Raw genomic sequence first — 16,584 nt, 5'->3', positions numbered from 1 at the left:
CATCCAAACTCTCTATAACCCCTAGAGTATGACTAAACGTTTATACATCCAAACTCTATATAAACCTTGGAGTTTGTCTATGTCATCGGTTATGGTGGGGAAACCATAGCTTTTATCACAACATGAATGGCTTGACAAGTTACTGATGAATTGATTTGTCATAATCCTGTATTTTTCACCTTTCATGTCTTAAATATAAATAACATATATATCCATATATATATAACACACTGTCTTATTCTCAATAGTTATTAATACTGTCTCTCAGGTAAAAACTACTTATAATTCATTAATGGTAAAAAAAAAAAAAAAAATCATCAAAAATTGACAAATCACAGATTTTGTTATAGGAATTGATAATAAAATATAGGATAAACTTCTAAAGTCTGAAGTAACTACATATTTGTGAGATTAACTTTCCTCTGAAGTTTGTGTGTATCATCACTGACAATCCTTGTTCATGGAATTTTAAATGAAGAAACGTTATTGATGTAAAATCTGTTAACAGTACACAATTTATCATAATGTGTAAGATCATCAACAAAACAGTGATTAAGAACAATATTTTTATCATCAACCAGTTTATCTTTGACATGACATAAATTAAAAATCTAAAATTTCAATCCCTGTGTAATTAATGTAATGTAAAACTTTTTTGAAACAGATATGCTTTTTTCATGTTATTTCAATATGATGTATATATTCTTTACATGAAGTAGCTTTATAAAATTGTCAATAACATATACTATACTTACAATACATCCAACAATGATTTGACATTTGATACTATGGTGACAAGATAATGATAAATGGTATATGTTTGTATGTAAAATCTACGTCACATAAGTAAAAGATGTTCCAGACAGTTGAAACACCTTATCAAAACCATTGTGCATCGTGTTATTTTTTTAAAAAATAATAACCATACACAATAAACCATGAAATACTAAGGCACTCTGCATATATATATATTAGATCTCCAAAAATGTTTTAAAATATTCTATCAAATGTATGATTTAAAATTCTCTAATACAAGTGATAACTTGATATCTATTCTGTAATTGAAAATGAAAAACATATTCCAACAAATTTATATACAAATCTGATTTTATCTATACATTGTACATGTATATGTCAACATTAACAATTAACATTTACCCTTTGAATTTTTTTAAACATCACATAAAAGTAGCCATAGAAATAAAATCTATATGAACTTTTACAACAATTATGACAAGACAAACATAAAACTCAATGGAAAATTATCTTGGCTTTCCTCACAATGATTTAATATATATATATCTTTTTAAAAATTTGATTTCGTCTTGCATTAACTAAGACAAAATATCTTAGTAAATTACATTATATAACTCTATAAAAAATATCATCTTTATTTCTTTGAAATACAGGGTTTATGACAGTATTTATGACTCAATGATAACCATACTGACATGAAATTCTTCGAGGTTGTCTCATTTTAAACCTAAAAACAACATAATTGTACTGGAATGCTGAGACTTAATATGTGTAAGGTATATAAGTTTAAATATGGTGCTATAATTTTAGAATAATTAAAACAGACTAAAAATAGTGAGGATATTAACCATGAACAGGATCAAACTTGTAGACCATAACACTACAATGATTTGATGCTGTGAGAGGACTTCCCATCGTACATGATTGATACAACCATTCTGAAAAAGTCACACAAGTCTAAAACAACAACTCATATCAGACTAGATACACTGTGATACACTGTATTTACTATGACTCAAATTGAAATCGTCTTCTCATTAAACTATGTGCTAAATAGATTTTAGGTAAATCCTGAAAGATTCATTTAAAAAAAGTGAAATTTTGAATTCAACATTCCAAGCAAATGAAGTGACACTGTCCATAACCCAAGGCAACTATTGACTTAAAGAAGAAGTTGAAATATTTTTTGTTAAAAAAAATTGTTAGCTACCTTCCTGAAATTTCACCGATTTTTCAACAACAAATGAACTATTCTTGTCAGTAGGAACAACTATTGCTCCCTTCAAAAGGGAGGTAATCTGATCAATCTGAGAGTCTCTGTAGGCAGCCTCCCTTTTTGAGGTACCACGAGGGTCATTCTCCATACCAATTACATTTTCTCGTTGGCTAGTCCAAGGAGAATTAACGGTAGAATCAAAATCTCTGTCAGAAAATTCCTCGGCTGTGGGAATGCTTATGGCTAGACCTGTGCTCCCTGGACTCGTGGTGCGGAGGTCAGGTTGTGGGGTTGGGGGAGGTGGCTCCATTTCTTCCTCCTGCTTTGATGGACAAATGTCAGGGATGTCTGGGGAAGATGCTGGTGCTTGCTGGTGGTTTTCTTCTGTTACAGGTATATTTTGTTGTACCACTTGTCGAATGGCCTCATCACTGTATGACTGTGCTAGATATGATTCCTTAAGTGGGCTGGAGTGAGGAGCAGGAGGAGGGGGATTGGGGTTACGAATTTGTGATGTGATCTGAATGAACTCTGTCTCACCACGTGTGCCATAGACATTAAATGAGGATGGAGTGTTGAAAGTGTGGAGGGGTTTTGGTGGGGTGGGCCTATTGTGGTACTTGGCACTGCCTCGTTCACTTCCCCCTCGACTTGATCTGCTAGTAGAGGAAGCAGACTTTACTCGTCCAGCTAAGTTTCCTGACGACGGTCCAACAATCAAATCTGACGGTACATTCTTGGAGACATAAGGAGGTGATACAGGTTTAGATTTGGGTGTTGTGATTCTCAGAGGCTCTACACTTAGGGCAGAATCTGATATATTACTTTTGGCTGTATTTCGTGACGTGTCCTCTGAGGGGGTGCGACCACCCGTTCTGGGACTGTCCTGTATTGTACTAATGTCCATGTCACTAACACTGTCTGTGGGTGCCTTGTTACCATTGAGTTTGTTTTGGAGGACATCATCAACAGACAACCCCTGTAGCTTAGTCTCCTCTAGTGAAGACTTCTGGTCTATTGTGATTACCATGATCTTCTCATCCGCCTGACCATCCAAACTCTGTCGAGACTTCTTCCTGTGTTTGATCTTAAATCCCTCTGGAGGCTTCGGTGGGCTTTGTTTTGTGGATTTTTTAGTCAGATTAGGACGCCTTACTTCATTTTTCTCATGTGTATAAATTACTGGGTGAGTTTCACTCATCACCTGCAAAGCAACAAAAACACATTTATTGACAAAAGTTCTTACTCTTCAGTTGAAATAGTGGTAATTCTAAACAATTTAACTATCATAAGACATAATGTGGATCATTATCACTAGAGTACGATATGTTACTCAATCAAAGGTAAATCTCACTGACAGATTACTTGGAAGCCATACAACCAATTATCATGGTATTAAAATTTGGAATTTAAGATGTAAACAGTCCTAATGTATAAGTCTTGGTACAAGTATTATGTTCAGTGTATTAAAATCATGTGTGGATGGATTTTTAAGTTAAACAAATAATAATTCTCTTGGTAATAAGCACAGTAACAAATCCCTTTTTTCTCCACTAACATCAAGTTCACCTGGATGTTTCATTGAATTTAAATTTAACTAGATTTTCGCTGACAATGAATTCACTTGGATTTTTATTGACATCAAATTCACCTTGCTATATCCTCTGATAGACGTATTAAGTATGACCTCACTTGTAACTTTACTTCAGCCACTAAGTCACTTACTGGTTTGGGACCATCATCCTTTTGTTCCCTTGGTGATATCACTTTTGATGTTGTCAGTTCATCATCCCAACAAAGGGGAATAACTGTTTTTTCCATGTTTTCTTTATCAGCTTTCTCAAATTCTGAAGACCTGTCAACAATATACACTAACTGTAAGTATAGTACAAATATTTCTGTAATCATTTGGTGAGGAGATATTTTCACATTGTCAAAATTATATAGAATTATACATTATCACAATCTGTGTTGGAGCTGAATTGGTATGTAAGCATTATTTAGCAATTTTGAGCAAAAAAGAGACTGTGATTTCCAAACATTTTTAAGCAGGTGCATGTTAGAATTAATTCAATAACTATTCCTAACAGTCAACAAGAATTAAAGTATAATTGTAGAACACATATAGCCCTACTTCTGTTCTGAGGGAATGCTTAGGGTCACAGTAAATATGATATCTAAGAAATAAATTTATTAGATATTGGTTCTAAATAATAATAATAATGATAATAAACACAAATCATTATATTAATTTCAGTCGTGGGTGATGATCTGTACAAAGTTATCAATGATAATGAAATCTTACTAAATGAAAGAAGCCCATCTGACAATCAAATAATTCATTTAAGAAATTAAATAATTCATTTCAGAAATTATTGCTATTTCAAATTAAATGATGTCACCATTCCAGGGCCATGCCCTTGAGTGCCTAGGGGTGGAATCAACTTTCTGAATCAAAGAAATGATTGTACACAATACCCTATTGTTAACAATGCTGTTCCTTTGTGACTACTTACTGCCTGCTGAGACAGCTGTCTTGGCGTTTCACCTTTAGATCATCAGATTGGATACGGCCATTGATTCCAACGCGAATTTTGTCTCCTTTCTGTAACTGTTGTGCAACCCGACTTCCAACTTTTCCTTCAATATTATAGTACTCCTCATCGTCTCTTAATTCTGAAACCAGTTAATTATTTTCATATCTTTATTTGTTCTGTTCATAATACATCTCATTTGGTACACATTGTCTCTTCAATAGATACATGTCTCTGATGACCAATGCCGATATTTTCTGTCTGTATTAAAGTATTAAAGTGATTCCCAGAAAGTTAAAGTAGAGTTATGATAAATTATTTGTTCTGCATATTAAGTTATCTTTGGGATACAAGTTGAAATAATCACTTACGAGCAAAAGCATCTATGACACCAGAGGCCTCTTCACTGTTGACACCGCCAAATGTGAGCCAGCCAGCCTCCAGACTTGGTGGAGCATCAGGCTTCTGTTGACCTCTGACAAATGTTCCAGTGTTTAAATCGTGGTTTCCAGGGTCCCAATGTTCATGTATTTTATCTGTCAGTTTTTTGTGTTCACGACTTGTCTCCAAATATTCAGCATTTGTGTTTTGATTGATGCTCAAATCGTGAGACAAAAATGAGACTTTCTTAAGATTTCCTAAAAAAAAAGTGGAAAGTACATGGTCAGATATTAGAAATGTTGAAGGTAACATTATATGTATGACTGTTTAGTGCTGAGGATGCATAAAACTAAGATAAATTATCTACATTTTACAATATAAACTGGCAAAATGTCACTTACCTACAAAAGTGAAAAAGCAGATGTCAAGTGACAAAATCAACATTTCACTGTAAATGAGTTTCGACCTGACACTTAATTCTTATCTTATCAAGGTTTGTCAAAAGTAAGATTACATAACACAAGGCTGATGTTATTTATGTATAGATTTCTATACAGATCTTGACAGGTTTGCCAACACTCACCAGTTGTTTTGGGACGACGCGTTGAAGAATGGGCCCGATTTGTGTGTTGTAAGGAAGATTGAGACTGTGAAGTCAAAGGTCGACCATGTACTTCAACTTTAAGGGGAGAAAATAAAACCTTTAAAAAATATCTGCAGTCTATAATCCACAAGAATGTACACAATTCGAAAAAACTGACAAACACCATAAATTTTCATGATTAGTATTAGGTAGCACTTTTATATTGTTGTTTATCGATTTAAATGGAGACCCAGTTTCCAAAACAGATCAGTGATACCCCTTCTTCAGGAAAATGGCACTGATTTTTTACCCATTCAAAATGTGTTTTCTATATCACTCTATCATTTAAACGGAGATACAGAAATTTCAAGTTTTATAACCAACAGTTAAAGTCAACTTAAGTATAGACATAACATTAATAAAAAAGAAACAGTTCTAAGTAGGGACATAGTGTGAAGAAAGGGACAACAAATACAAAATCTATAAGGGACTTCACAAGTTCTGAAGTAAAATTTCATGTTAATCTCTACTGAGGTATTTTTGGTATAAAGTTTCGTGATAACTGAATTATAACTAGTATTATGGTTTGGAAAAATCACATCATGATAGATATTGCTTACTGTTGATTCTCTGTCTCCTGGCAAATTCATCATCTGTCCTGGTGCTGACACCATTCCTTCTGTTAGGAGCTGAGGTTATATTACGACTGAAATCACAAAACATAAATGATCACATTTCTGATAATGCTTACAATGTTGGTAATTTATCTTGACATAGAGATAAACATTAGTGTTTGAATCAACATTATGCATTCTGTTTATTTCCTTGGCTTTGTTTCTTCATCTGTAATTATCATTATCTCTCCATAACCAACAACCAACCCTTCATTATCACCAATCCTTCACCAATCCTTCATAACCTCATTATCACAAATCCTTTGTTTTATCTCAATTGACATGCCTTAATTGTCCCTCCTTCACAACCCTTCATTATCCCTCCTTCACAACCCTCCATCATCTCTCCTTCACAACCCTCCATTATCCCTCCCTCACAACCCTTCATTATCCCTCCTTCACAACCCTTCATTATCCCTCCTTCACAACCCTTCATCATCTCTCCTTCACAACCCTTCATTATCTCTCCTTCACAACCCTTCATTATCCCTCCTTCACAACCCTTCATCATCTCTCCTTCACCACCCTTCATTATCTCTCCTTCACAACCCTTCATCATCTCTCCTTCACCACCCTTCATCATCTCTCCTTCACCACCCTTCATCATCCCTCCTTCACAACCATTCATCATCTCTCCTTCACAACCCTTCATCATCTCTCCTTCACCACCCTTCATCATCTCTCCTTCACAACCCTTCATCATCTCTCCTTCACAACCCTTCATTATCTCTCCTTCACCACCCTTCATTATCTCTCCTTCACCACCCTTCATTATCCCTCCTTCACAACCCTTCATCATCTCTCCTTCACAACCCTTCATTATCACCAATCCTTCACCAATCCTTAATAACCTCATCTTCACAAATCCTTTGTTTCATCTCAATTGACATGCCTTAAATATCTCTCCTTCACATCCCTTCATCATCTCTCCTTCACAAACATTCATTATCTCTTCTTCAACAACCCTTCATTACCTCTCCATCACCAATCCTTCATTATCTTTCCATCTCAATCACCATTCCTTATTATCTCTTTATCACTTTCTTTCCATCACCAATCTTTCATAGTCTTTTTAACCTTTATTTATCTTTATCTCTCAAACACAGATCTTTAATTGTCTCTTCATTTTTCCCTATCATCAACCTTCATGAATCCTCCATCATTGCTCCATCATGAATTTCAATTTCACTTCTTTACAAGACTTTCACCTTCCTCCATCAACCCTTTACACAAATATCTGAGATATGAAGTCACATTCTATTGATATTGAAATTGTAGATATTTATGCAGGTAATGTGCCTGTACCTGTTTGTGTATTTGTAAATTCCAATAACACCTAGCTTTTATTACACGGAAGGAATGATTAAATAACGTTTCTTTTAGGCAATGTCTGTACATTTATTGTAAATCTTTGTCTAAATACACTAGGTAATAAGACACAAATGCCAATTTATTACCCATTAAATAACCTGTAATTGATTTAAGTACTGCAAATGATTTCATAAGAATTAAAAAAAATATCTATTTACGTGTTTCAAGGAGATGAAATTGCATGTGCCAAATATTAGAAGTTTAACAATTTTAGACAAACTCTAACAAAGGAAATTTGTTATTACAGATCAGATCACATTGACCTGGTCCTGGTGTAGAGTATAATACTGACCTGGTCTTGGTGTAGAGTATAATACTGACCTGGTCTTGGTGTAGAGTATAATACTGACCTGGTCTTGGTATAGAGTATAATACTGACCTGGTCCTGGTGTAGAGTATAATACTGACCTGGTCCTGGTGTAGAGTTTAATACTGACCTGTTCCTGGTGTATAGTATTATACTGACCTGGTCCTGGTGTAGAGTATAATACTGACCTGGTCTTGGTATAGAGTATAATACTGACCTGGTCCTGGTGTAGAGTATAATACTGACCTGTTATAGAGTAAAGTACTGACCTGGTCCTGGTGTAGAGTATAATACTGACCTGGTCCTGGTGTAGAGTATAATACTGACCTGCTCCTGGTATAGAGTATAATACTGACCTGGTCTTGGTGTAGAGTATAATACTGACCTGGTCCTGGTGTAGAGTATAATACTGACCTGATCCTGGTGTAGAGTATAATACTGACCTGCTCCTGGTATAGAGTATAATACTGAACTGGTCTTGGTGTAGAGTATAACACTGACCTGGTCCTGGTGTAGAGTTTAATACTGACCTGGTCCTGGTGTAGAGTATAATACTGACCTGATCCTGGTGTAGAGTATAATACTGACCTGCTCCTGGTATAGAGTATAATACTGACCTGGTCCTGGTGTATAGGTTGTGGATGAGTTTATGCTGCTCTGTAATGATATCTGTGGTGGACCGTGAACGATACGTCCGTGTCCCGCTCACATCAATGTCTACAGTACGGCATGACAACACGGGCTGAGCAGGAGTGTACCTCAATCTGCTCTCAAGTTCCCCGAGGGGGCGTTTCTGTAAAAGTTTATATTTATAGAAACATAAAATGAAATCAACATCTGTGGGACACATGTATATTACTTCAATAAAACACATCAATAAGTCTGTAGCTTTGTACATTCATCTCTCTCTGGTATCGGTAATAGAAATAATTCCAGCAAGGAGTTTATCTACATGTCACCGGTCCATGTGTATGATCCTTTAAGACACATCCGATATCATCAAACAGCTGGTCCTCCCAGTAGCATAATGAAAGAGATCAGTAGTGAAACTGATAAGAGTTGTACCTATGAGATATTGGTTTTTATCAACTGTTCAAATTTTAACAGAGACACAGATATTGATATAGTGCAAAACCATATATTTTCCTGGAGCTAGATTTTCATGGTTTCAAAAAATATCTATTTCACAGACATTCGATTTCATGTTAATCTACTTATAATAGTTAAAAAACTTTTTGGACGTAAAAATTAGTGATTTAGAGTACCCACGAAATCAACAAATATAAACTCCCCATGAAAATGAACAATTTTACAGTATATCACTGTATGAATTAAGATTTCTTTTTTGTTACTGACTAATGAAAATGATACTTCCTTAAGTCACTGAGAAGAAAGGAGATGTTTTTGTTAAAGTACACAGGTAATAGTAAACACTTACAACTAGGAGAAGGTGAGATATTACTAGGACATCCTGTCTCTGATTATGCTATTAATTCTCTTTATATTTTTGTTGTTTTTAGGTGCTTTTAGATTATAACACAGAAATTTTTAGTTAAATGCTAGCTATATTGTATTCCACTATAACTCTTAATTATACCTGATGTAGACAATATTAGGATTTCAACAAGACATCAATAAATATCCTCTATACATTTCTTTGCACCAGAAAGTATTATTCCTGTATCATGAAAATACAACTGATTAACAGAAGAACAGATACACAAGATTGCTTAACAAAGTTTACATGTCACATAACTATGTACCAAGCCATACCCTCTTGATAAAAAAAATATATGATTTATGTAATCCAGCACGCCAGGCAAAGACATCACCAGCTCAAACCACATCACAGCCAGAAAGTGTTATACAACCTTAAAACATGATTCACGGACTTGTGACAGGATTACAATTCATTTCTCTCCTTGTACGAATAAATTTAGGACAAAATCCTTGCAACATTACCTGTTATGTGTGGATTTATCAGTTACGTGAATCATGCAGATTTCCAATGCTTTATGATCCTTGACATAAGTACAGACTTGTGGCCTGTTACGATTACCCTGGGTATTCATATATGGACATCAAAGATTATGTTAGTGTTTTGACATGGCCATGATCACCATCACAAATAATTCCGAACAAATGAAAACAACACCCATACACAGTGTAAAATTCAATAACACCCCTTCTATAAAGAAAGTCATAGGTTTACTCACAAAAGTGAAGTCGAATGGTTACGATTAAATATCTGGGAACTATATAGAATCACATACCTGTAACAAATTAAACTGTTTGTTTGACTTCTAAAGCAGTTGATGTACTGGCTTTCTGATATTTTGTCTATGGTGTGTTATGTTATTAAAGCTGTAATGGACTCTGATTATCATGTATTAACTTCTTTAGTAATCAAGTTAAGCTCTAAGAAATCCCTCCAGTACCGCATATCAATCTCCCATTCAGTAGAGAAAGACAGAATCTTACTCTCTTCACATGTTAAAATTGATTTACAGAGCCAGAATTAAATCTTCACTTTTATTCAAACCATTTCACCTCTTTAACTGCAAAGAATAATCAAAAGCAATTTGTTCCACTATTTTTTCAAACGTACCTAAATTACTTCTCAACAACTCACTCTCACCATATTTTTTTATATCTACATAATGAATTCCATTACAACAGCATTAGATTAATTTGAATGTTGGATAAAACGCACCCAATTCTTTATCAGTGCTTTAATGGCTTTGGAAATATTAAACAATTTCTATCAACCTTGTTGATCCTAGAAACATCAAACCCCTAGCGTTCTGGGCCTAATTATTTGAGAACTTTGTCAAGCAAGCATACAGAACAGTAAACTCTAATTTTTTTTTGTATAAAAATTATATTAAAAAAATATCTTCAATATTTTGCTGCTCCTTGTCTTCGTAACTTCAGATTAGTATGAATGAAAAATAGATTATCTTTTTCATTAGTTTCCATTTTTCTCATGAAATGTAAAACCAGAAATGTGATATGTGTCTGAATGACTAGTTACCGACATTATTATATAATCTTTTTCAAAAAAACAGTAATCACTTTCTAACAAAGAGCATTTTCCATTGTAACATTGGCAAGTCTATTTAAACTGTTATCCAGAATATCTATGTGAATTTTGTTCTGTAGCACTAAGCTCCATAACTCCAACAAGCTTTCTTATCTTCAGCTAATTATAATCCAATACATTGATCGTCTTACTACAATTAAGCCTTGACCTAATTCCTGTCAGCAAATTTTCTATTGGCACAATACCTGCTATTCAAACAGTTGTAACCTGCCTTGCAGCATCTAGATTTTTTATCTCTACAAATTCAGGGCATGCAAATTTTGTAAAAGAAAAAGAAACATTATTCAATACTCCTTTTTAATTACAGGTATATGATTAATGTAGGCATCAGAGACTGGAAGAGCTCAAATGACTCATTTTGGCATTGCCATTTACCTGAACAAAAACCATTAATATTTTATTCTTTAATAAAACTAATAATTAACTGATCACCTGCAACGAAAACCAAAACTAAATTAAGTTTTTTCTTTTCTATGAAATTGGAAATTTTACAGAACTATGTACCTGGTTCTGTTGATTATCAGATGCCAATGTAAAGCCTGGTGGAACACAATGGCTGTTGATGGGCTGATAACAAGTGACCATCAGATTTAAGTAACTGTAGAGCCAAATTAGCTAAAAGAAACATTTAGACATAAGTCAACTGAAGCCAACAATCATATGTACCATTATTGTAAAAAAAAAATCAATGGTATTATCAATGAACCACATACAGAGTGAGGTGTAGGCCCCAGTCTGATGACAGGCGTGATTGATGTCCCTCGTCGACTCCTATAGCCAGGTCACAAACCACTAGACAAAGTGAATGAAACCAATCACCATAAAATTGAAATAAAGTCAAAACATAAAGTGCTATTACTGAACAAATCTCCGATACACTAAACCCTTTATTGTTCCCAATGGGCAGAAAATTAAAATTGTATATGATGTGCCTAGCTTTTGGCTTGCAAGAAAGAAATGTATTTGTTAAGGTCTGTTATTTTGTACCACTTAAGATCAATAATAAGTCACATAAGCAAGTTTAAGAGGAAGAAACAATCATCATACCCTGCCAACTAAACCTTATACCTTACAAAGACCAAGGAGAAAAACTGATCTAATGAAATCAGCAATGTCCTTTACCCCCACACTTAACTGAGTAATCTTTTCATTGGTTTGGAAAGGATACTGAAGATACATGTGCACAGAAAAATTTCTAAAATACAACTCAAATTTTCTATGTTACAAAATCACTATAAAAAATTCTCTTTAAACTACCTTTTCACCTTGGAAAGGTGTGCAGGCCTTTTCACCTTGGGAAGGTGTACAAATCCTCTAGGGTAGAAAGTGTATAGGCCTTTTCACCTTGAGAAGGAGTACAAGTCCTCTTTGGTAGAAGGTAAAAAGGCTTTTTACCTTGTCAAGGTGTACAAATTCTCTTGAGAAGGATGTTATAAGCCTTTCATCTTTCGTGGGAAGAAAGTGAATATGGCCTTTCTTTTGGAAAGGCATAATTAATCTTAAAAGGAGAAAAAGATATGTCAGCCTTATGGTCTGTCCAAATGGTTTTCCTACCAGGTTATTGAGAGGATCTACATTTGTTCAAAATACTCTTGTGAGAGATTTTATCTTCTCATATAATGATAAAAAGAAATGAAACTATGTGTCATATAAATGATAAATGTCTTTTCTACCAAGCTAATATTACATCATCAAACCCATAAAGCACAGACTGACTATGCGTTGTTTACCTGTAATTATATGATTGTATATTTAGAATTCATTGATGTTTCTAGAATCAATGTAAAATCAACCAGAGGTCATTATTCTATAATTCAATCTCAAGTATAATTATAATTTCCTTACCTTGATATTAGCAATTTTGCTTTAGTTACCGAGCACCAGAACCATGTATCTTAACACCACGTATCTTACAAGCTGTCACAATGGCAGACTGAAGTGTATTCACTATCTCCACAACAGTAAATTTTACATAAATGGAGAACACAAGTTATCCTGTTTGGGAATTCATAGAAATGCAGTATGTTCTCTCTTTATCTCACAGCATTAAAAACTCTCCTGGCAGCGATTGATATTTTTTTTTGTTGGAAATATGAAAAGTTTACTTGGCAAACATAAGTAATCCTGGTAAGGTGGTTAGAGAGACTTTTCAAGACTTAAAGTGGCCCATCTGTCCTAATGACCATTGTTGAGACAGAAATATTGTATAGAACTACATACCACCTAGATCTACATTAGGATCTAACAGGCTATGAATACACAGAAACCCAAGTGTTACAAGTATCTACAGACAAAATCCCTCCACCAATACATTAAGTCCTTACCACTAATTGTTTAAAACAAGAAACCATTGTTTGGGATGACAAATGACATCAGACTGTTTATCTACCAGGCACATTTATCATGTTAAAACTAAGCAGAGTGCCACAAATAAATTGGATTAAAAAGTCCTTCAAACAGTACAACCCAAAATCAGATATGCATTTAACAAATATCAAAGGAATGTACGTGATACACACATTATCGTCCGTGCGTATCTGCCAACTATTTACATCTACAGTGAAACTTGTCCAATCTGACACCCTGTGGAATCCAATAAACTGGTTGATCAGTAAATGGATGTGAATGTCGTACACAACAGGATGTCAGAATACTGAATATTAAGGTGTGGTAGTAGAAGTGTCTATCATCCTGATCATGTTGTTTACTGTGATAACATCAGCAATTTACATATCAAGTAAGTAGGACTTCTATCTGCCAATTAACTATAGTTATATGTATTGGTAAACTTGATTTATAATTAGGATAATAAACCTCCTAATGCAGAGAGGAAACTGAAGAGAAACAAAATATTGTAAAGGAAACTGAACTTTGTAACCACCATACTGTACTCCTAATTGTAAAATATATCACAATTTAAAAAAATTATCATAAAAAATAATATCAATTGCATGCCTTCTGATCCTAATTATAATCTCTTTTGCATGTAAATGAGACAAGAATTTTGTGTTAAAAAAGCATGCATTAGTCACAGCTAACGTATATCATGTTCATAGTGAGATGACTATTTAAACAGACAGATGTGAAGAAATTCTCAACGCATTAAACAGAGCTAAATTCAATTACTGACAATTTCTAGAAGGTACTTTGAATTTTGACTCTTCACATTCTTTAGTACTGGGTCATAGCACCTAAGGACCAAGTCTATCAGTTAAAATCCAGTCACAACACCAAAGGACAAAGTCTGCGAGACATCATGTCTGGCAGCAGTGACGATTTAATATAATTGTTGGCTGACTCAAACAAATGACACATTTCGTTCTTGTAAATGTTCAAGGTCATGACTAGTTCCAAAGATCATGGATAAAAATACAGACCGATACTAAATGTGATGTCGATGAGTATTTATGTGTAAAAACAAGCATAAAGAATTAAAAGACAAAGACAGCTTGTAAATCCATCATGTAATGTATTCTGATAGCAGACATTTCCTGAAATAATTCTGCAAAATCCAAACATCTTATCACAAACAAGAGTATGTTGTGTACAAGACATCCATCATCAGTAATGTAACTTCGTGATGAAAAAGAACAAAAGCACCATGAACCATGACATCAGAATACCTAACATCCTACTTTAAAGTGAATTTATATAAAAAAAACATTGATAATGACAAAGTTCATATAGAAATGATGATCAATGTCTTCTTGATAAAAATATCAAAAATACTGTGTGATTATTTCATGTCACAATGTCATGTGACTAGAATTTAAAAAAAAAAAAATGCATAATCTTTGTCACTATAATCAGAAGACATCACATCTGTGAGATTTCATTTTTTCTGTTTTCTGATATCTGATATCCTGTTGTTACGAGGAAATGTACTTTGTGACATATTGAAGCTGTATATTGGTGTTGCTTATTGGATAGTGCTGTAAATCACTTGTGAATACTTTCTTTCACAAACTCACCTTTTCAGACATATTCACAAATACACAAATTTTGCTAATGTATATCTAGAAATGACTTTAAATTCGCGAATGGTGAGCTATTAGAGGTATAGACTCTTCGAGACCAAGTTATCAGTAACCAACTCATCAAGGATGCCATCCAGAGTTATTTTCGTACAAATGTTTGTGACAGATTTGAATTCACAATTAATTCTCCTTGCATATAAACGGGAAAATAAATCCCACAGGAAATATAAATGATTTACAACAGCTACATTAGCCATTGTTATATCTGCCTGCAGGTGATATCTGTATTGAAATGTCCTGCTATTTTACCCTGTTTTCATTAAACGACCATTAATGATATCATAAAATAATCTTATCATTATAAAGGTAACCTATTCAACTACCTCTATTGTAAGTACAAAGCCGTGAGAGAAATGTATTAAAACTAACATAAAATTTGTCTTTTTTCTTCTGCTTAGTATTTGTTTACTTATGTAAAATTCCATTTGTGAGAAAGCCTTTGATGCAAAGTTCTTTCAATGAAAAACTAAAAGGAATGTTACAATTCACAATAAATAAAAAAATGTCAATGGGTGTTTTTCGACAATTGCAGCTAACTCTAAACAAGCATGATTTAAAGGCCTTTCTAATGTTTGTCAAACATCAAACTGTTTAAAGCATATGCCTTAGAAATGGAAATTTATGTGAATTTTAAATTCAAAAGCCATTTGGTCAAAATGCAACTGAAGGTAAAATCCATTATATAATAGTTTATCAGAAGTTATACCTTCAACCAAACAGAATCAGTGTTCTTAAGCCTATTTTGATTCCAGGTACACTATACAATAAGGAACGAAAACAAGTTTTTCTGGTGTCTGATAGTACAGCTTGCTATCAAAATTGAACCACTATCTGGCTAGTATGTTAAGTTACTGTATTATAAATTTATCAATTACAGTTTCTTCTTGTCAATATACATGTATGGTTTATAAACCTGACACAGACACATATGAATCCAGATAAAGACAAGGTCAGTAATAAACTCAATACATAATGTTTGTATATCTCAGATTATTCTTATCACCATCCTTAAAATCCAACGTACCACTGACAATCCAATTCACATGTAACAAATCCACTTGACAGAAGGAGTCAGGGATATGCAAACCTTATCAAATTATTTTGAAACATTGGACATATGAAATACCTTTGCATGTTTCTTCAAGATCCTCTTTGCATTGATATCAGCATAGTCCAGAGCATTGATGTAGCGGGATGTCATTTTAGCCCTGACCTGTGACCTAAGGTCAATTCAAAGCTCTCTGTTCTGTTTGGGAAATCTACAGCACCTCATCTAAAATAAAAAAAAACATACACGTTATACTGAATTATAACAACTTGACATGATAATTATTACTTAGAAATTAATATTACTAGGTAAATGTAATAATGACAATAATAGTAGACTTTATTTCATGAGGATCTAAAAACCTGTTTAGCCAAAGCTGATCTTTCACAGGGTCCTCTAATGTTCATGAGAAACATTATTCTTGAAACATAGGCTCAGAAAGACTCCCTACCGAATTTACTGTTAGTCTGTTGTAGTTTTTTCTAACAGGACAATCTGATAACATATAACATAATGAATACTGCACATTGAAGGCTTTTGTGACGTAGATCCCAAATTTTGGCCAAAGTCCTCT

The 16,584-nt window shown here is 33.9% G+C and overlaps 1 protein-coding gene across 1 annotated transcript; it reads right to left on the bottom strand.

Annotated features, from left to right (window-relative positions):
• Positions 1-1,958: 1,958 nt before the first annotated feature.
• On the bottom strand, positions 1,959-16,163 carry LOC132555578 (uncharacterized). The gene is made up of 8 exons (XM_060219923.1): positions 16,089-16,163; positions 8,440-8,615; positions 6,091-6,176; positions 5,471-5,566; positions 4,878-5,144; positions 4,489-4,648; positions 3,698-3,827; positions 1,959-3,176 (listed from the first exon to the last, which is right to left on the bottom strand). Exons 1-8 carry the CDS (start codon positions 16,161-16,163, stop codon positions 1,959-1,961), a joined length of 2,208 nt encoding a protein of 735 aa, XP_060075906.1.
• Positions 16,164-16,584: the final 421 nt, after the last annotated feature.

Source organism: Ylistrum balloti, unplaced genomic scaffold, assembly GCF_031769215.1.
Source record: "Ylistrum balloti isolate Yb309-2 unplaced genomic scaffold, AGI_CSIRO_Ybal_v1 Utg370506, whole genome shotgun sequence".
NCBI lineage: Eukaryota > Metazoa > Mollusca > Bivalvia > Pectinida > Pectinidae > Ylistrum > Ylistrum balloti.
The sequence above is the reverse complement of the archived record's forward strand: the minus strand, read 5'-3'. Positions and strand labels throughout refer to the sequence as shown.

Bases quoted from the DNA above. Each gene is read 5' to 3' on its own strand.
- LOC132555578 (XM_060219923.1), bottom strand. From the start codon at position 16,163: ATGACATCCCGCTACATCAATGCTCTGGACTATGCTGATATCAATGCA. The intron at 6,177-8,439 runs GTCAGTATTATA...TTGTGATTTCAG, and splicing joins AACCTATACACCAGGACCAG to TCGTAATATAACCTCAGCTC. The intron at 5,145-5,470 runs GTGAGTGTTGGC...CTTTTTTTTTAG, and splicing joins GCGTCGTCCCAAAACAACTG to GAAATCTTAAGAAAGTCTCA.